General features: G+C 41.2%; 1 protein-coding gene across 5 annotated transcripts; it reads right to left on the reverse strand.

The window, feature by feature from the left end:
- Window positions 1-4,357: 4,357 nt before the first annotated feature.
- Evi5 (ecotropic viral integration site 5) lies at window positions 4,358-22,037 on the reverse strand. Of its 5 annotated transcripts, none has more exons than XM_025300146.1 (10): window positions 14,769-15,064; window positions 13,452-13,815; window positions 12,870-13,130; window positions 12,319-12,582; window positions 11,906-12,170; window positions 11,346-11,708; window positions 10,506-11,183; window positions 9,903-10,385; window positions 9,724-9,822; window positions 4,358-5,902 (listed from the first exon to the last, which is right to left on the reverse strand). In XM_025300146.1, the coding sequence occupies exons 2-10, from the start codon at window positions 13,517-13,519 to the stop codon at window positions 5,750-5,752; spliced, it is 2,634 nt and encodes an 877-aa protein (XP_025155931.1). In that variant the 5' UTR covers window positions 13,520-13,815; window positions 14,769-15,064; the 3' UTR covers window positions 4,358-5,749. The 5 variants fall into 5 exon arrangements, with proteins under 5 accessions (XP_025155931.1, XP_025155934.1, XP_019697545.1 ...); XM_025300147.1 differs by lacking the exon at window positions 14,769-15,064 and adding an exon at window positions 7,568-7,617 and having other exon boundaries at window positions 5,710-5,902; window positions 13,452-14,424; XM_025300148.1 differs by lacking the exon at window positions 14,769-15,064 and adding an exon at window positions 7,547-7,617 and having other exon boundaries at window positions 5,719-5,902; window positions 13,452-14,424.
- Window positions 22,038-22,873: the final 836 nt, after the last annotated feature.

Here is a 22,873-nt window from a genome sequence, read left to right on the forward strand (position 1 = left end):
TGCGAATAACTTAACGGATTAATTACCGTCGATATACATTCAGACGCGCACATACACACATGCACACATAAACTTGCGCGAGGAAGGTTAAAGATAACACACGTGGCTTCTTTGCGATCATCGCGATAAAAGTCGTTCGGTCCTCCGCGCGGGATAAAATGGGATATCGTTTTCCTCGTTCGATCCAATTAATCGACCCTTCGCGGTCGTGTCAGATCCACACACACCGGCTGTCGTCGTACCGCGCGCTGACTCACTCGGAAAATATGTACCATTCGCACGCGCTACTTCCCTCCGATTACGAGCATTATGTCGTTGTTGAAGATCGCACCGTGTGTCTATATAATACGCATTCGCAATGATTGGTTGGATGGTATGAAAAAAGCCGCTCGTACGAAGGGCAATCGAGGTATTTGGATGAGCAAGAGAGGAGGAAGACTTCCTTTAATACGTATGCAAGATACTTTACCGCGTCACTTCTTCAACGACGGACTTCTCGTCGTACCGACGAGATACAAAGTGTTATTCTTTCCCAACGGGAAAAAGAAGAGAGGAGAACCATCGAGATACGCTTATCGTTTTTGCTTCGTAAACGATTAAATAAAGAGAGAAACGCGAAGGGAAATTATATAGTGCAGCTATTTTCGAGTGGAATTTTCGTCCTGATGAAACTCGGGCTCAAAGTTTGAGTAACATTAAGAGATCGGACAGCTGCGGGAAGAGAAAAAGAAAAAAGCGAAAGAAGAGCAACACATTCGATCGCAAAAAAATTTCGACATTTTCGCCGGGAAGAATCAATGACGAATTACTCCAGGGGGAGTACTTACAGGGGGAGGGGGGGGATAGGGATGTGCCGTTGCACAAAATAACGCGGCAAAAGTGGGGCACTCTGTGTCGGTATCGTTGGTGCAGCGGAATAAGAGTTGCGATCTCGCGGAGTCGGCTCGATACACGCCGATTAACCGTGGCTTTCGCACGTTGTCACGCAATAACGCATCGACGTGGACTATTTCATCTATTACAGCGTCGTCACACGAACGCGCGTAACGTCTCGTCGTCACGCGATGCAACGCGAAGAGAGAGCCATTAATAGACCGCTCTCACTTTATCTCTCTCTTTCTCTCTCTCTCTCTCTCTCTCTCTCTCTCTCTCTCTCTCTCTCCTCTCTGGATGCCGGTAAAACGCCGATAAAACGCCGTGGAATACGCCGTCGATGACAAATCGGTCCGGCCACGGTATTAATCGACCCTCGCGCTTCGGCGAGATACGCGGTCAGCAGAAGAGGAGGTCTTCTTCGATGACCTTCCACACGCTGCAATAGGAACGAACGCACGCTCTGCACATCTTGCCCACGGTACGGCGTACCCGCCGATCGAACGTGCTGGTTTCCGCAGGGAAACGTGCGCTAAATTATTAATGCTATGGCGCGACGCATTGTAACTCCTACATTTGCGTTCTTCGACCAGTCCGATAATAACGGTGCATTATATATCTCCCGACGTACAAAACTTGCATATATATATATTTTTTTTGGGCATACTTGACCGATATGATGGAACGATAAAATTATAATGGCAAAAATTGCTACTTACAGCTACTTATCTTGTCCGACAATGTTAAAATGTAGAAATTCCACGACGATCGTATCGAATTGAATGAAGAGAGAAAGAGAAAGAGAAAGAGAGGGAGAAATGCACGATTTTTTCCGTACAGATTTCACTGCAAAAATACACGAGGGATTGCGAATGATATATCTTCACGAGTGATATAGTTCGCGCGGCTTAATCGCGCGGCTTTATCGATATCGTAGGATGCAATCGTGTTCGCTGGTTTATTCATAATCGCGCTTTTATCAATATACGGTCAATGATTTAAAGCTTAATGGAACGAATTCGTATTTCTGGTGTTCTAGATCCAGCGAGTAAAATTCGTTAAATCATAATTCGTCGATAAATTCTATATATATCTTTCCTGTGTTGACGATTCAATTGATTTTTATCATCTACCTGACGGGATATCCTGATGAGATTAATAATCTTAAGATAACGACATTAAATTATCGTTGAAACTAGATTCCTTTGAATCAATCGACGAACAATGTGATTGCATTACAATTTCATTAACGTCGTAATAGTCTCGAAACTTAATTCGCTTAAATGTACCTTTTGTAGACAGAAAGAGAGAGAGAGAGAGAGAGAGAGAGAGAGAGAGAGAGAGAGAGAGAGAGGCAGAGAGAGAGAGAGGCAGAGAGAGAGAGAGAGAGAGAGAGAGAGAGAGAGAGAGAGAGACAGAGAGAGAGAGAGAGAGAGAGAGAGAGACAGAGAGAGAGAGAGAGAGAGACAGAGACAGAGACAGAGAGAGAGAGAGAGAGAGAGAGAGAGAGAGAGAGAGAGAGACAGAGAGAGAGAGAGAGAGAGAAAGAGAGAGAGAGAGAGAGAGAGGGAGGGAGGGGGAAGAGAGAGAGTTACAATTGTGAGTAGTTTCACAACTATCGGAGAGAAAGCCGTAACGTCAAAACAATTGTCGTGCTAATTAATTCGACCTCCGCTATTTGGAGCTGAAAGATAACTCGGTAGGTCTAGAACAACTTATACGAATTCAATGGTGCAGAAACTACTGATATCTATTACGATCACACTACACCGGCTCACCGCAGTTATTTTACGATACTAAAAATGATCGCTGCGCTAAATGATTAAATCGACGGTGCGATTAAACGCGCAGCGAGATCAGGAAAAATGCCGTGAAAGCTTTTCCTTAAAATCAATATGCAAATATAGTTGTCACTTTTTTTATCTTCGGTCTTGCACATTTATTCTTTTCGTCGTGCTACTTTACAGTTACATTGCTTGACACATCGTGAAACAGTCAGTATCGCGCACTCGCGTTGTCTACGCAGTTCTTGTTCTTAATGGATATTGGAATTTTGGAACCTCTCTCATAATGGGACGCCGCTAGCGCGCGAGATACGCTCGAGAATCGCGCGAGCAAAAAATCTTTCGCGATTGCAAAAATTCGCTGTGAAGCACATTGCAATTGCAACGCACTATAATGAATAATACGAAATATGATTTTTGCGACGGCGTCGTGTATCATCGCCGTGTATGTGTGTGTGTTTGTTTGTGTGTATGTGTGTGTGTTTGTTTGTGTGTATGTGTGTGTGTGTGTGTGTGTGTGTGTGTGTGTGTGTGTGTCTGTATGTGTGTATATGTTCGATAAATATGATACACGCTCATGCTAAAATCTTGCACACATGCATACGTGAAAGCGAGGAGAGCCGCCATCGAAAGTGACGCGTGTTTCTTTACCGACGCACACACGAGATTCGCGAGACGAACCAACGAGTTGAATGTTAATCAATACCAATTATTAACGCAACACAGAAGAAAAAGGATGTAACGATTTAGGCCAAGCGAAAGAGACGTGTTGCAAGTAGGCTGCGGTGACTCGCTGCGAAAGAAAGTAGTATAATAAGGCGTCGTGTTATGTGCTCGTGTCGCGAATTACTTACATTGGAAATAATTATCCTAATCGCTGTAAGAAACGAGTTTATGCGAACGCTAATTTTTCAACACTAGTACTTCCGATTATCTCTCGTTCGGTTTCGGTTTCGGTTTCAGCAACGATCCGAAATCGTTAAGCTGATGAAGAAAAAAGAACGGCTTCTCTCACCGCCTTTGTTTCGGGATATCAGATTGCGGACTTTCTTCTCTCTATATTACGGTATCGCGAGAAATTTATTTTCAAACTAATTAACTAATTAGATTCACGTTTGTGCTGTGTGCAAATTGCACGTGTCGTCCGTAAAAAGTAATCTTTTTTATTCTTTTTCTTTTATAAGAAATTCGATAGGTATATTACAAATGATATACATATAGAGGGCAACAATAATAAAGAATTTCAATATACTCTCCCCTATTCTCGAGAATATAGTGAGTTTTAAACTTTAAATAGTCAAATTTCGATTAGAATAACGCACGCGATACTTATGTATACATATGAGTATCATGACGTGTGTGTATGTATGTATATGCGCGCGCGCGCACTACACACAGATGCACGCACGCACGCACATATACACATACGTACGCGCGCGCGCGCGCACGCACACACACATACACACACACACGCGCGTGCACACACACGCACGCACGCACGTACGCACGCGCGCACACACGCACGCACGCACGCACGCACGCACGCACACACACACACACACACATACACACACACACGCGCGCGCGCGCGCGCGCGCACGCACGCACGCACGCATGCACGCACGCACGCATACACACACACACACACGCACGCACGCACGCACGCACGCACGGACGCACGCACGGACGCACGCACGCACGCACGCACGCACGCACGCGATGATCCCTCATGTGACACACACATGTAAATACATATATTTATAAAAAACGGCGATATACTTCCGTCATCACGTTTTTTTCCCCGGCGCTCAATATACAACTTCTTAAATGCGATTACATTTGGTATGAATTACAAAAAATACACAGAGTATATCATGCGTATAAAAACAGTTGCGTGTGTCACGGAATAGTTTATATGATAATTTTCGGATAATCTGCTGATCGTAATCAAACTTCGAAACCAAAAGATCGTTCGTTAGATCCTTGGATAAAACGACAGAGAACAAAGAAGAAAATAATATCCCCATATTTCACCTGAGTCATACGATAAAACGTTCATGCATCGTATGTTAGGTTCTACAGTTACTTTATATTAACTTATAAATATAAGTTCTAGATTTATTTGCGGGAGAAAAGAAGATACCAACCGTTTTGGAATTAACGTTATTCAATCTCACTAATTCCCTTTCTGTTTTAACTACGCCAGTCGGATCAATCGTATCATTCAACCGTTAGTAAAAAGTACATTTCAGACATTTAAAAAGTGTCCTAAAGTCTCATTTTTATAGTTTTTACAAATCATGATAAAACATTGCTTACCCGACAGTTAACAGTTTTAAATAAAAATAAATAAAATTCGAGTTCGTGAATGTTAAATTTTGAAGTTCTTCCTCGAAATTATCCTGTATCAGTCTAAACCTTGTGTGAAAGATATTAATATGAAATTATATGAAATTAGGTAGCAAACAACCTTTAGTTACGTCCTATATAATACTTCGAGTCATTAGCTCTACGGCTAACATATACTCTATAATACTCTGCATAGTAGTCTATAAAGTTTAACATAATGATACGATATTGTTATAATAATAAAAAATATTATATCATAGCGCTGAGTGATAGTACTGCGATGGTTTTTTTATCTTGGCGGAATAACCGACGCTATTCCAAGGAATGCTATGTTTTTAAAGAAATCTAAATTTCTTCTGTCATACATACTGCGTCACGTGATTAAAGAATAAATATATATATATATAAATAATAAAAAGAACATCGTTTCGGGCCCTGATTACGATCGAGATTATTTCGCTTGTTTTACCGAGAGTGCCTATCGTTACTGTTTCTTCCTTTCTTTCGTTCGTCGTTATAGTGTAACTAATTAATGACTATATATATTTATTATATTTAGCCTAGTAATATATAGGTAATACACGTAACTAAACAGGATTATTACGATAATCTACTCTCGTGTTACGATCTAAGCGCATACGCGTTATTTCCTACAGCGAAAGCTGACGACGAACAAAAGGTTCGCGCGCATCGATAACGGAGTATTGTTAGCTGCCTAATATATATCTGGTATACATAGAATTCTATACCTCGGGTGAGTTTGGCGTGGTCGTATTGATATGATCCTGTAAGCAAATTCTGAGATCCCGTTCGTCCAATTCGCTTTCAGTATCGACGCTAAAACTTCGTACGGTTTGACCAGTCCATCGTTGTTTCCAACTCTCTAGCCTCATGACCTGCGACAAACGAACGTCACGTGAAATGTGCTTCCAAGTGATCCTGCAGAAAGCCTCTTATGCGATATCTCACTTTGTAAATTGTAATTGTGTCGTTGATTGTGTTTAATCCGTTTTCTTCGAAGCTATTTTGTAAAATATTAAATTCAACTGTTCAAATTACATATCTTTTTTTCTCTTTCTCTGCAAATATCTCTGCAAATAGAGAAATAATCTACCATTTTTTTGAGACATCTTACTATTCCGATATGAATGAAACTGTTTGAAAACTGAATTTCTTTGTTTTCGTACATTTAATTTTCACACTTTGCCACGAGTGGATTAAAACGTACCCGACAAAAACAACGTACTACACATTGCATTATGTAATATGCATATCATTATGATCTCAGATCAATGTTATTGTTTGTTCAAGAGGTGTTTGATCGCTGAGCTACTTGCTATCTTTGCTCTACATGGCCTATAAAAGTGATTGACAGGGGTCGTGTGATCGATCGATTATTTAACAATAACATCATATTTTTCGAACGAAGACAAAGTGTGCCTTGAAACTTGCAGCAAAAAATTTGTGGCATAAAGATTCTATAAAAGAGTGGCGAAAATATTATCGTTTGAGAGAAATGTTTATCGTTGCCTCGCGAAACTTTTTGTTAGTGCTGTAAATATTATAAACTCCCATAACTCCCAAAAACAACCAAATATATCGGAAACAAGATATTTTCGTATCATTTTCTACATTTCTTTACACACACAGACAAAATGAACTCTCGTAACCGTAAGTTGAACATACGGTTGGTAAAAGTTTATAATTTTCAGCATACACAATATGATTTTGGATGATATATTGAATTTTTTACATATGGAGAGTATACACAGAACATAATTATTATTACTGCATGAAATCATGCGGGTGAATGATAACGATAAAAAGATAAAAAAAAGCTTAATCATTAACTTTGCACTAAATTTGGTGAACTCTTACGATATTTTCACGGACACTTTCACGCCTCTTTTACATCTATGTGTTTTTCTCCCCCGAGCTAAAAGCAAAGGCCGTGAATGTTTATTAGAACGAAACCATTAACTTAATACGAAGGAAGCATGCAGTCTGATAGGAAGAGAACGCCATGCCATATCACCACGCATATAATACAGAAAGTGAGCCACATTTTAATGAAGATTCATCCGATTAATATCCAATGGTGCTACTTGTGGCGGCTCAAGTGACAGGTGTCGTTGATACTTATAAAATTACACGTTCACGTTCAATCAAATCAATGAATCTTCTTCGATTCAGTACCTTTCGCAAAACAGACTTCATTGTTCAATTTCGATTGAAAATTTGATTGTTCGTACCAATTTATATTTCATATTGCAAACCTGTCCTCTGTTTCATGTAATGACGAATCGTCCATGTAAATTTATTTACACATGAACATACAACGCTGATAAAGCGTTGAGAATGAATATCACCGGTTTCACATCATCGAAAGGAACTTAAGAAACTGTACAAAATCCTGGCTTTGCCTAAAAAATTAATCGAGTTACGTAGTGATGTTGGAGAAATCAGCTACGACAGATCATTTTATAATAAAAAGAAAAGAAACATGCCACGCATACGAGACGGTATAAAATGATGCTTACACATGGGTATTAAAGACTTACTCGAGCCAGCGCCAAGGCTCAGTCTCCGGGCTGGTGATTGGCGTGGGGAACTGAGGAGACAGAGATAACACAGCAATAGAGGGTTAGTTTTACAACAACGATTAGTCCCTTCTGGTTTTAGCATTAGTTACCGCCTGGTACCTTTACACAATAAGAATCACTTATTGCACTGATTGCCTCTCTCTCTCTCTCTCTCTCTCTCTCTCTCTCTCTCTCTCTCTCTCTCTCTCTCTCTCTCTCTTTCTCTCTCTCTCTCTCTCTCTCTCTCTCTCTCTCTCTCTCTCTCTCTCTCTCTTGATATGATTGTGTCTATGTATATGTGTTGCAGCTGAAGAATCGCATACATGCATGAAGAGTTTATCTTTTTCTTTAACACGCCGAAAAAGCGTAAAGATTTGATTAAACTTGTTTGCTTTTTCAATAAATGTCTGTTATAAAATGTGTGGTAACTTTTTAACAATATTAATCTCCATGCTGTGCTAACTCTCATATTCTAATATGACACTGTTAACATATACATTCAACAAAATTAATTAACCTAGTTTTACAGACAACGTCAACTCGATCTATATTGGATGAGCGAAACACCAATAAAGATGTATAAAATGATGATGATGTTATAGCTTATGTTTTCTGAAGTATTCGAATAGAATTGAGGCTTTCGATTATTGCATTCCTCAGGGAATAGTGAAGATATGATAAATTGTAGTATATCAAACACGAGAAAATATAAATAATCTCTCTGATTTTCAATTACGTAACAACTTTCTGTAATGGATTAATTCGCGCAACATTGTGAATTCTTGATGTGTATAGGTACAACAACAAACTATTGTAATATATAAAAGCCACATTCCCCTAATTGATTAAGCAGCATTATTAGTGACATCTAATAAATACCGACGAAGTATGTTCCTTATAATGAAATTATTTCTTATAATTATCAATATCTGATGACTAATATTATATATACAATAAATTTCCTTTGAATAAAATGTGACCATACACTATATAATTTTTTCGGTTTTTTTCTTTATTGTAATATTTTAGTCTCTCATTACTAAGTACTCGTTTGATGTTCTCCGCCTTTTAAATATTATATGTAACAATTATTTTTACTACTTGACATATATAATCAGTATTCATCGACAAGGTAGATTTTAGTCATGATATTTTCGTCCGCAATTCACCAGAAGCGACGACGTTATGAAGCGTGTTGATTAGCGTTACATTGCAGTAAGAGGTGCAGTTTGTGCATAATTATTTTGTAAGTGTAAGACACGGGCAAAAAGGCGGATTATCTGTGAATCAATTTTGCAAAGTGAAATAACTTTTCGCTATATACAAATTTGATATGCATGAAATAACGGTATACACGAATTTATAGTTTTTAAAAGAGTGCAGTATGTGATAGCACATGAAAAATCGGAACGTCCAGTTATATATGTATATAATACAATTGTTAGGAATGTACGGCATAATTATACAATCTTAAATAACATATATATATCACACTTACGTAAGTAGATAATATTCGGTTTGAAATTAGTACAGACTCAAAGTGCTACATTTTTGTTGTAACACTCGAGAATTTCATAAAACACAGTGTCACACATATTTTGCACAATTAAAAAAAAAACATATAACGGTGCTTTGAAAAAGAAAGAAGTGAAAAAATTTTTCATAAAATAGGGTTCTATATATAATATTTGGGAAGTCTTAACATCATTGCTGAAAACCGTAAATGTAATCACATAATTATAGGACTGTAATAAATACATGAATCGTTGTCTCAAATAATCGTATCGTCAGACTTTTAATACCGTAATGCTCTTTGCTTAATTACTTATATACAATTTATATTTCTTATTACACATGAAAAAAACAACTGAGACAAAAATTCATTACGAAACCATTAAAGATACTAAATATTCTGTACATATAATGATAAAATCATGTGATCATGTATGATTTGTGATTATCATGATGTATAAATTGCAATTGCCTAACATATATTATATATTACATGGCAAATATAAATTTTTTTATTTGTAATAATTGAGAGTTAACTAGTTCACCCCTTACTGCAATATTCCGAGATACTGCACGTTTGTTACATGTACAATGGATACAATAGGTTGTTGAATTTTACATACCTCAGCCTTTAATTCAGCCACTTTATCTTGCAATTCTCTCACTTTCTCACTGTCATCTAAATTATTCCGAAGTTCGCCTTCCGCGTGCATTTCTTCGTTCTGCAAATACGTTAGACGTTAGGCTTCAGCCCAACAGTATTAAAATTTATCAGCTTATACATAGGATCGTATGGACCAACCTTTAATTCGAGAAGAGATATTTTCTGTGTGAGCTCCGCGACCTGCTGCGCGTGTTCCGCATCGCGTATCCTGGCCATCATAGCCTCATCCTTCATTTTTGACTCGAGATCGGAATATTTGTACTGTTGTTCCTTCAGCTTAACAGCCAGATCTTTCTCTCGAGCTAACGCAGCTTCCAATTCCTCTTTAAGTACTTTCCCAACCTCGTCTTGTCTACGAAGCTGATTTGTCGCCACCTGTACCTGAGTCTCTAGCTCCATAACTTTGAGTCGAAGCTCCTTAACTTCAGCTAATGCTTCCATCTCACGCATTCTAGACGTCATTATGTCTTCCTCGAGCTTCTGTACATCGTAACTTCGATTTTCCCAAAATATCAGCTTCTTTGGCGTTGAGTCAGCAGCTGCAGTTAAATGAGCAGACCGATGGTCTTGTAAATGCCTTTGCCAAGCCGCGCTTAAGTCCAAGACTCTCTGCCGCAGATCCTGCGTGATTCATCGAACGTTAACATACCTCTGTACTTCGTAACGTTAATAAGAACAAACAAAATACAACTACTACAGTACGAAATATTATCACTGATCCTTAATAATAAAAATTCTTACTTTTAAAGATAAATTGGCTTCAGCTTCTCTGAGTTTAACTGCGATAAGTTCCTCTTGCAGATGGGCCACGGAATTATCCGGCGTCGACTCGCGCAAAGTCTTTTTATCTTGCTCCAATTCTTGTATTCTTCCCCTAAGTTCCTTAATCAAAGCGTCATTTTCCGCGTCGTGCAATCTGACTCTCACTAATTCGTCTTGCAGGAGTTGTATCATATCTTCTTGCAACGCCAATGCTTCTTGTCTTGTTAGTATCTCGTCGAGCGATGACTCTCTGGATAAAGCATTCTGCTCGAGAACGAGTGACAACGATCTGACTTCTTCGCGAGCTTGTTCAAGCCGATGACTCGTTTCAAGATGCTTATGCCGGAGAGCCGCCAATTCCCTCTGTACTACGAAAGTAGTCTCTTCCTCTTCCGCGCGCGATACTTGACCTTTGACTAATCTATCTGCGAGTTCTGATGATTCTGCCTCTAGAAGTTCAGTTCGTTGTCTGAGCAATTTATTTTCAGCTCTGAGCCTGCGAATCTCCACCATCTGCTCCTGCTCTTTCATTTTCAAAATCGTATAATCTTTTTCTAGCTTCTTCATTCTCTTCGGATGAATTTTCATTCCGTACGCGAGATTCATGAGGCCATCAGGATCTTTTTCGGCTCTTCCGGGCAATTGTTTCTGGAAAAACTGCGAGAGAGAATCCAAGTTACACGAATACCTTTTTCGATTCGGCTTGGAAAATGTCTAGTGAACATCTTCGCAATTCCTACTAATCGTGTCTAACAACGTAGCAATCTAAACTTCTTGATAGCGTCGGAAACAAATCTTACAGTTTAACTCAAATCTTACCTTTAACATGCCCTCCATGTCTAAACTGAGCAAATCTTCCTTGCCTAAATGCAGCATCGCCAATGCGACTTTAAAAATAATTTCCATACCCTCCGACAGAAAGACGTCAAAAATTCGACACGCCAAGGGAAGTCTTAATGCTGTGGTGAACAATGTGAGAAACCAAGAGGATGCGTACATCGATGTATGGAAACCGTGGACCGTAAAGTGAGCGTGAAGTTCGGGATGCGTGTCGGCAACCAAGTGTTCTAGCTGATACATGCACACTCCTAATTCAGCCATGCTTGGTTTGTACATGTCTCGCAAGCGATATTCTTGCATAAGCGCCACGAGTACGGCGAAAGCTTCTTCTTCCGGCATTTGCTGCAACAATATAAACACAATTACTCGGGTGAGTGATCATGCTTTTCACGTGGTATATTAAATGTTAGAAGATGCAACACGATTATAAATGTGTGAATAAATTTATAAACTCATAAATAATCTACGACTCTTGTGAAACGTTTCTATAAAGCCTATCTTTCGTGTTCCGCGACTTGTCAAAAGGGTGCTGCGTTTACCTGCAGTAAAAGTAATCCTACTATAAATCCTGAGCCTTGGCAGTATCCTACTTCGCGATCGTGCAGGCTATACGCTTTCATAACATTAAATAAACTCTCCTGACCGAGACCATCTTTCTCCTTGAAGAAATCGTGTTCAGGATACGTTCTGGCGATATCTCTTCTGATTATCCTCTCGCAAGCTGACGTCGCCTTAATGTACTCGGCAAATTGTTTTTTCACAGGAGAGTCATGGGCACCGCTTAATAATTGCCAAACAATACCCCTGGAATAATACGTGTAGCAATGTAATATAAAATATGCAATATTATAGTACGTCTCTATGTTCATATTCATATTGGAGCGCAAGATCTTATGTATCTAAGCAACGTTTATATCGAGTCTCGCTGAAGGTTCTTGAATGTAAAATTTACCTGAAATGATGAGGTATGCCCTGACGAACCAATTCCTTGACTGAATCCTTCCGCTTCTTCCAATGATAGTCCCAATCGGCCACTATGTGACCCCAGAGACTCCACGTGTTCTCCTCGACATCGGCCGGGTTGGGACGCCCAGGTGCAGCATCGCCATTTCCTCCGCTGCCCCCTGACGCCACAGACACCTGTGATGTATCGGAGCCCTTTCTACTGTGGTTACTCTGGAGAGAGTTCAGTGATTTTGCATCGGACTCAATCAGCCTGGGAATTAATAAAACGGTGAGCCATAATTCCCTTTTACGTCCTATTTTCCGCGTACCGCTCGTCCGAATTACTCGAGTTACTCAAATTAGAAAACAATCAGGCAATTGATTTAATTATGAATTATGTACATCCATAAGAATGAGATCTTCTTTCGTTTACCGAATGAGCAGAAAATCACACGACTTATAAACTTGCACCGGTATAAATTTGCGTCGTATCGATGAAGATTTAATGAGCAGGACTTGAAGCTTGCCCGATAACGATCGAGACATTGGATCGCTCACCTGTTTGCTTCCTCCAGCTTAGCTAATAGAGCCAGCTCGTCCGTGGGTATTTCCTGCGAGGGCGTTACTCGCTGCTCGCAAAGGGTGTCTAACGGCGGACTCGGGAGTATCTTGCCGGTCTGCGTGACGTTACGGGTAGATTGATGGATGTTGGAGGTGCATAAACACAGCACGCTCATCACCTGCGGTCCATAACGCGACAGACCCAATTGGCCGTTTATCGACGCGTTTATGCCGTCCTGTTGAGCGACACTCTGGCCTCTGAAACGATACGAAACGAATCGCGAATGAGACGACGGGCAGCAATTAACGCGATACGATTCGACGGACGACACGGCTCGGCTCTACGACCAGATCTATTTTATACGCATTCATCACCGCCTTTATTCGAGTGCCTTCAATTGCACGTCTCGAACTACGACTCGGCTGTCTCTCTTGATATAACTTGATTTACATTGTTCAGTCGTAGCAAAAGTTGTACCGCGTCGATATGCAAAATGAGAAGATGTGATAACTGGCAAATGAGCAAAACTGACGTGCAATTCATCCCACCGATCTCGCGGCTCCGCACTCGCGTTTTACCTTTTCGCGCTTTTATTTCTTCTCCAACGAAACGTCGCCGCAGGGGCCAGCAAGCCAAGAAGAACCATCGAGGCGTTTTGTTCGATTTCACCGTAACGATTTTAGTGTTCGCGGAAAGCGTTCTCGCGCTCTTCTCGTTTACCTCGCACCTCCTTCTTACCTTCACATTATCTCAGTCTCGCGGTTTTTTTACACGCCGAAATTTCCGAGGTGCGCGCCTATAACGTCATTGATTTTTTGGCCGATTTTGATTGATTGCCCGCCAACAATTAGTAGCCCGCCCGATGCAAAATCATATTTTGGATAACATCTTTTGAACAAAACGACGGCTCGGCTTTTTATACCTCTCTACGCTTCTACCCGTCTATGAATGATAAATAAACAGAACGATCATTCGATGTTAAAACATAATTTGTACCTAAAAAACTTATTATTTAACGAAAGATAATGTGGGTTGTATTTCCGTAGGTGTAACAGTACTCCCGTGGAACACCTCGTGCGAGCGCCGCGCATTCAGTGAAGCAACGCGCAAAGAGCAGTTCCACACTGCCAGAGATAGGAGACCGAGAAGGAAGCAATTAGTGCGTGTGAACAAATTAGCGGGCGAAAGAGCAGGTGAATCCGAGCCAACTATTATGACGAACTCGCCTTACGCCATGCTGTACTGTAGCGCGCGGCTGTAGCGAAACGGAAGCGAGCGGAATACCCGGAATACACGTTAGGATACCGTTCGTAAGGGACTCGAGAAAATTAGCGACTTCGAATTCTCGAATATTTCCGTTTCTTTGCCCTTTTTCTATCGGTCCCTCTAGGCGTTTTTAGAATATTTCTATGTGCACGTGTATTCTCGAGGCGTATTGCATTGTTTCACTATCTCATCTATGACACAAGGGTCGAGATTAAACGTGAAAAAAGATAAGCACTTCGTTCACACTAAATACTGTCTCAAAAAGAAGCTCAATGTGCATGTTCTCCTCTCTCTCTCTCTCTCTCTCTCTCTCTCTCTCTCTCTCTCTCTCTCTCTCTCTTTTTCTCTTAAGCAAGGTTCCTTCCCGAAGCGAGCGACTGCCGTTCCGAAAGTGCCCGCAACACGATACTTATTCCTTATTCAATATTCAATACACGCGATATTCAAAGGGTAAGCGTAAGCGAGAACGAGTATCAGAATCGGCACATTTTCGGTCTCTCGTTATTGCGACACACACACGCGAAACATCAGCCGCGTTCGTTTCTTTATCTCGCGACCGTGAGAGAATTGCTCTTTAATTTATATAAATTACTCGGACAGATGACAGCTTTAGGGGGAGGAAAAATAACTTTTTGACAAAATCGTGCGGTCGTGATGAATGAAGATATTCGCTCGGATGTCCGCGGTTTTTCTTGCTTCGTCGAGACGCGAGACGCATGCACGCACGCACACACGCACGCACGCACGCACGCACGCACGCACGTTAGTCGATGGCGAATTCTTATTAAACGGTTAAGTCGAGACCCCGATCCCGTTGGCGAGGCGATCGTTTCCACTCGGTTCCCGATTACCCGGCACGGTAGGATCCAGCTAGGCACGTACTGGAAAGTACCAAATGGTTTGAGGGGGTCGATGCAGCCCGCGCAGGTCAGGACGCTCCACATGCGCAGCGACGTCCGTTTCATGACAAATAAATAAAAGAATACTGCGAACCGTTGCTTGTGAAAATGAAAGAGATAATGTTGGGCGTTCTCGTTGTGCGCTTCTCAATCGAATGCCGATAACGCCATGTCCTGTGCGCATGAATGTATAAAAAATTTTGTTTTATCTCCGACAAACCCCCAAGAGAACATCGTTTCATTTGTATCCTTGCGATCAGCGGAAGATTGTAAATTGCGCTCTTTGTGTCTTGACATTTAATTCTCGATACAGCAACGGTCTCTCTGATGGATTCTTCGGGATAGCTGGAAACGTTTTTCTCTTATCACTTCCCCTTCGTGTTATTGTGTCATAAAAACAGAGACCGGACATTTCTGAACGACTCGACATATTTATTCCAAAATGACTAATAAGTATTGGGTGTACAAATTAGTTCGGTCCGTTTTCAAAAGATGGCTCCGGCCGTTATGAATGAATTCATAGTGACTGCCGATTTTGGCGGTTTCAGAGAGGGTAGACATCTGCCAATAATATTCAGTTTATATAGCTTTGAGTTTCATACAAAAACCTTACTTTTTACAGTGTTGAAAATGTCGAATTTTGTGTTAACCAGGCAGCATTTGCGGGAGGTTTTAATTTTCTGCTTTAATTGGAAGAAAAGTGCAGCTGGAAGCCCATCGAATGCTTGTTGAAGTTTATGGTGACGCTGTACCAACTGATAAATCAGGGAATGGTTTCGACGTTTCAAGGATGGAGATTTCAGCGTCGAAGACAAGCCTCGCTCTGGACAGCCAAAAAAATTCGAGGACAAAGAATTAGAGGCATTACTCGAAGAAGATCAGAGTCAAACGCAAGAGGAGCTTGCAGAATCATTGGGAGTGACTCAACAAGCCGTTTCCGTACGATTGAGAGACATGGGAATTATTAAAAAATAAGGAAATTGGTTGCCTTATGAACTGAAACCGAGAAACGTTGAAAGGCGTTCTTCGTGACAACGCTCGGCCTCATGTCGCAAAAGTCGTAAAAAAATATTTGGAAACGCTCAAATGGGATGTTTTACCGCACCCGCCGTATTCTCCGGACATTGCTCCTTCTGATTACTGGTTGTTCCGAAGGATGCAGCACGATTTGGCAGGTCACCGGTTCACTTCTTTCGCAGATATCGAAAATTGGCTCCAAACTTGAATCGCCTCAAAAGACGAGTCATTTTTTCGAGATGGAATTCGAAAATTGCCTGAGAAATGGGAGAAAGTAGTAGCCAGCGATGGAAAATACTTTAATTGATCTGTTTATTCATTTTGTTTTGAAATAAATACATCTTTTAACACAAAAAAACGGACCGAACTAATTTGTACTCCCAATATAATGAAGTATAATAAAGTTTTCAACTTTTTTGGAGAGAGAAATATACCTTGACTGATATCCTCTAGCAAAAATTTCACCGAATGATCGATAAGCTCTGTCGTTTCCAACATGATATCTCTTTCGATGTGTAACAAAGCGGTCGATTGGAACTTCATTAAAAAAAATTTCATCTGGGTGTAGTTGAAAAACCAGTCATGAGTCACCGCAACGTCACGACGCAAAGCAACGAATGAAATGAGATTATTTTGTAATAGTGGCGATTACACACACATTCCTAGTAGAAATATATTATGAAGTATACTCGTGCGCGTATGCGTGCATTCGTCATCGCTCGCTCGTCGCTGCAACGGTCGTCTGCTCGTGACTAGATTACATCATGACGTAACAATTTCGGTCCTTCCTGTGCAAAACGGCCCGTTCTCTTTCGAAGGATACTTCGATGATTCTTCAACGATATAGAGTCAATTTCCTCTTAAATAAAAAAAGAAGAAGCAAAAGATCAGTCACACGCACGTGCTTGTCGTCGATCAGTCGTGACCGACTTTTCCAGCAAGCGCTCGTCGTTTAGCGCATGAATTTCCACATCCGCGGAAACATTAACGCTAATGTTCTCTGCTAATGCTTCTCTGTGATAATTAAAACTGCACACAAACATCAATTATTATATATCAATCCCTCTTCCGTTCGTTTCGCGAGCCGAAGCTCACCCTCTGGATCGAAATTTCGACAAAATCGCCACAGGCGAGTTTTTCTGTCGCTTAAATGTAAAACAGACGCTGATAACTTTGCGGGAAATTGCCAATTATGTAACGCTGTCCCCAGAATTTCACACAGCGCTTACGCAGCTGCGGACGCTTGTATGTACGTAGCAATATCGTCGCTCACGATAACGATAAAGGGAGTCTCAAATGCTTGTACCTGAGGATAATTTGAAAAAAAAAGGGAAAGAGAGAGAGAGAGAGAGAGGGGGAGAGAGAGAGAGAGAGAGAGAGAGAGAGAGAGAGAGAGAGAGAGAGAGAGAGAGAGAGAGAGAGAGAGAGAGAGAGAGAGAGAGAGAGAGAGAGAACAAAGAGTGCGTTCGATCGCAACACACTAGCGCGATAACGCGTAATGACCGTTGGAAATGCACGGCGAAAATTGGAGTCATGTAACTTTTGTCGGGCGAAGAATTAAACGCGTAGGTAGGTAGGCAACAGGTGACATACTTCTATTTTTACACGCAACCGATATTATACGCGGCTTATATTTGGTCGATATTTTAATTCCCGCGAAGATAAAAATTTGACGGAGGTTTGTATTTGCGGTTGCGAGCTCGCAAGTGCGAGCAGAAGCAAGCGATTTCATTCGAACGAGCATTATTTGTTACAATTGGACTCGCAAGGACGACGGGGATGTTCTCAGCGGGAGAATTGCGTGACATTCACGTTTCTCTCATGGCGAATAAATGGACACGTTTGTAGCGATGCGATCGCCAAGGATCGTCCGGATCGAACATCGCGGCCCTTCGCGGACATTTAGCGTCCAAACATCGGCGAGAAGAGACTTGATTCTCCGAGACATTTAAACGAAGTCGGATGATTCAATTGTGTGCGGACACACCTAGATGTATTACGAGAGAGCACCGTGCTTCCGTGGGATTGGCATTATTTTCGCGATGAACCGCGTTTCAGAAGGTCGATGGCGGGTTTATTTCCACTGGATTGTGCGCAACGTGGTTTTCCATCGAACAGGAATTCCGCGGAAATTCGAGAGCACGAGGATATAGGTATCCCTTGGCTCACCTTGGCAACGTATACAGGATGTCCCATTTTAAAGGATCCAATATCTCAGAATCACTAGGATCAAATATCTCAGAAACACTGCGTTAAATCGAAAAATGTTTCAGACAAAAGTCGTTTGGTTCGAAGGGGGACATAAGACGGCGATAGCGTTTTGTTTACAGCCGCGCCACTTTCGAGATATTCGCTGATCGTCCATTTTCTCAAATAGAGATCCCAATTTTTTATTATAGCATTTTTTTCCACCAATCAATTTGAACCACTTTTGCCTGAGACATTTTTCGATTCAACGCAGTATTTCTGAGATATTTCTGAGGTTACACATATATATATATATATAAATTTTCCGCGAAAAAAATTGCAAATTTTAAAGGAAAAATGCCGGTTCTCTAAAGGTTAAAACGAGACACCCTGTACATCTCATGCGGAAATACGCGAATAATTGTATGTGCTGTAAGAGAGTTATAATTATTTTCTTTAATACGAAGATCATTTCCGTCGTCTCATCGGCAAAGTCGCGCCGATAGACATTCGAGCGAGTTGCACTTGAGTAAATCATAAAGCAAAGTGTGTACAAGTTCTTTTGTTATTTCGTTTCTTTTCTAGTTTCCATGTCTTTCCCGTTATCGGGCAACGTTATCAGCAAGACATGTAGCATAGGCAACGGCGAGTTTATCTGCTCTAATTACAGTCTGTAAAGTAAGAGCGTGTACGGCATAAATGGCAGTTGGCTTCGAATATCGTCCTAGTTTTTTTTTATTCGTATTATAAGGCATATCTCAAGCACAAGCTTCGAGGAAAAAGAGTGTGCACTTTGAAGCAGCTGACAAATTCGTCTTATTTGGAGGTCTTTACCGAACGAATACGCAGTCAACTTAGTGGAAAGTAGCCTCGGAGATGCCAGGTAATTATCAATGCCGGTGGTGACTGGACTCATTATTAATGGTATAGCGTTTTTCTTCTCATGGAGTACAACAAATCCATGTACTTAAAAATCATTAAAAATAAATTTTTCTACACATTAACCCGTACACGCTCTTACTTTACAGACTGTATAACTCGCGATGCGCTCCGCGCGACTACGTAATTTCAATTGAATGTGACCAAGAGAGGATTAACATCTCATCGATATTAATTACTTTTTTATAAAAGCTCCACATGCGCAGAGCACGTGTGTATATTCGTGTGTCGCTTTGTCGCTATGTCGGGAAGGTTCCCAATGTAAAAATGAACGTCTTCATTTCCGATGTCTGTGTCTGTGTCTGATGAAAGGACGATAATCCGTCATTCCGCTTCGAATTACCAACGTGTGAGTGAACTTGATACGAGTGAACATCGAAGTAACGTGGAAAATTTCGGACGAGAAGTTCCGCCTAGAATATGCTGGTGTTAACGCGCTGGTAGATCGTGATAAATGGAGGAATTTAGGTTGCGTTCGGGTCGTTGTAGAGCGACTAAGGCATGATGATGTAACCGACTGATTTTCGCGGTTTCTGCGCGAGAACACAACGAAAGAAAGGAGCATAGATCCGGTGTGCCGAGCTATTGACCCGTAATTCGCGACAGCATTTAGCACCAAAGGTCGCCGTCTGCTTCTCTGCGCCTCGCTGACGTAACGCGCATTCTGTATCGTCGTTCGAGCGAGACGACAAACGTCCGAACATCATTAGATGCATTCCAACGACACGGCGCGAGTTGACAGATTTAATTTCGAAACGCGATTTAATTGCGTTCTGTCGATACGATTCGAAAGTTTCAATTACGCTCTCGCTTATTCGCGATTCACTGGAATCGCGCGGAACGGACAAATTGTGACAGGTAGTGCGTGGAAATTAAATAACGAGCCGATCGATCCTTCCGTTCCTTTCGTTCGTAAATCACACGCCGGCTACGTTAATCACTGGAGAGTCCTACACTGTGTAATCGCAGAACGACAGGTTTAATTTGGAATCTGCAGTCAGCAACGTATATTCGAAACCCTCGGAATCGAAAATCGTTCTTGCGAACGACGCGAATTAAATTTTATTTAAATTGAATTTTCGTGAAAAATCCATTGTCTCGAAACTTCTCGATGAAACTTGACGAGACGATGAAATTGTTGTCGCTGATGTCGGAGAGATATATTCTTGTCTCGCTGGGATCATTTAGCGTTAAGTACGCAGCGCGGGTCTTTCGGTCGCACCGAAATTTAATTCTATGCAATTAGGAATTTAATGACGTATGGAAGAGAAATGGGCGTACACTGTTTTGCGAGTGTCGACTGCCTTTCTCTGTGTACGCGCGCGCGCGTACATATATGTGTGTGTGTGTGTGTGTGTATGTGTGTGTGCGTGTGTGTGCGCGCGCGCGCCACGAGAAATACTCAAGCTCGATCTTTTACAACTCCGGGCGATTTTGACGCGGCTTACCGACTTTCACGTACTTCGATATCGTTTCACCTTACAGTTTCACAACAGTACGACAGTGAAATGGTAGGAAATTAATGCTGCTATATTATGCTCATTCACTTTTCGCACCACAGAGCAGTGCGTTAATTTGATTGCCGCCGATAATGTGAGCTTTCTTTTTACAGTAAACATATACGTAATATATCTCAATAACTCAAATCGTTGTTCTCTGCTCATTTAGATTTATTTGTTTATTTGTGTTTGAGCGAAACAATATAAGTATAATAAGTGGATTATATAGCAATCTTTAATTGAGAGGAGAAGAGAGAGAAAGAGAAAAAGCACTTATTTCGTTGATTTTATAAATTAAAAATATCAATAACTATACGAAATAAAATGTTACTTTGATTAATTTGTAAATTTAGTAATTGTTTAAAAATATACTGGCTCTTCCTTTCGTTTCGTAGTTTCTTAAATGTAATTTCTAAACAAGTTCTTTTTGGCATTTTTGAACATCTCTAAACATGTTCTCTTTCCTCGTGTAAATGCGCCAATTTAATTTACCATAAAATTAAAAATTTGTTAAAAACATCTTTCCTATTTTTGCAAGACGATAATCGGTGTAGTTGATGCCGATATAATTGAGTATATTTCTTCTAAAAAAAAAAAAAATAGAAGACATCGTTTTTTCTCATTTCTCCGATAAATGCCGGCAGAATTAATTGCTTCCGCATTTGCCACAAACACGCATACACATACATATTTATATATATATATATACATATATATATATATATATATATATATAAAGATCAAATTTTACCGTTTTCAGAAGAAACTAATCTCCAAGTAACTCCCCTCCCCGCGTTCTGTTTCTATCCACTTCTCCCACCCACCTTTATCGTTCACAGCACTTCAATTAGTACAGACGTCAAGCTCTCGCATACCGATAGGAAGCTGGAAGTGCTTACGTGAAAGTCCCCCGCTGCCTCGTTAAAAGGGCTGCCTCGTGCAAACGAAGCGGTCGGGAGAATGACAAAAATGGACAACACGAGACGCATGTATGAGCGTAATCGGGAAGGAAGATACGTGCGCGGCCGTTATCTGTATTACCAAACAAACTAGCTGTCAGGTGGACGACCGTTTTCGCGGCCATCTGGTCGCGCACCGTGTCGAATATGACGGCTTGGCTTACCGAGAGCGCGTCGTCGCCGTGCGGACGATCGCGGTTGCGTATCCTCGGGGTCGTTCACAGTCCGAATGCACCTTCCTCGCACGTCGACGTGTCGTCGCGGTACGCAACGCTTCCGACTAACGAGCGTCTACGCGGCTGTCACCACTCAAAACTGTCGTTAGGAGCACAGCTAACCGCACACAATGTTACCAACGAACGAGCGTCCTCGTTACTGACGCGTTCGCGAGACTCGATGACATTAAACGGACAGCCGCCATGTTCGATCGACGAGTCGATACTCGCATCGACTCCTCCCGTTTCGACGGATCGACCGTCGTTCTCTCGATGGCTTCGTGAAGTCGATCGATAGCTCCAGTGTTGATGGCTCTTGAATCAGTGCTTCTCACTTGCGTGACTTTGATTGTGATACAAAAGGTCAACGAGAAGCGTTCAGCTCTCTTTCTGAAAACAGAATTACTCGAAGCCGATCGACTTGGATCGCTAAATGAGAAGCAGCGGTCGAGTCCTGTCACGCGTGAGGATGCGGATTCCTCGGTAAAATCATTGGGTGTGTTAAGTTAAAAAAAAAAGACTTTCAGCTCGCGTTAATGAGTGAATAGAAAAGTTAGTCGTGTTATTGAAGAATAAAGAGACTTGTGTGACTTGTCGTTGAGCCGTGCCGTTCGAAAAGTCTGCACAAGTGACGCAAAACACTCATTCGTTTTGGGGATTTGTTGCAATTTTTAACTTTATGTCTGTAACGTACAGGCAAAAATTTTTTTTCTCTTATAAAACGCATTAATTATCACGCCCAGCACTCTCTGCACTAACTGCACTTCTAGCATTACCATTTGCGCTCATTTGGTGCTGCAGTGCAGCTTTTTACCTCGGCCGCGATCTTACCCAGACAGAACAGAAAATCACGATGACATCAAAATGATGAGGGAAAACTCTTTTTCTCATCATGATTCGGTCATTTTCTTGTCATTTTGATGTCGTCATGATTTTTTGTTCTACTTGGGTACTGGCATGCGGCATGATATCTTTCATCCGCGATAAATCTTTACATGACAAACTGACCCATCGGTGGC

This window comes from Harpegnathos saltator, unplaced genomic scaffold (assembly GCF_003227715.2).
Source record: "Harpegnathos saltator strain DR-91 unplaced genomic scaffold, Hsal_v8.6 scaffold33, whole genome shotgun sequence".
Taxonomy (NCBI): Eukaryota; Metazoa; Arthropoda; class Insecta; order Hymenoptera; family Formicidae; genus Harpegnathos; species Harpegnathos saltator.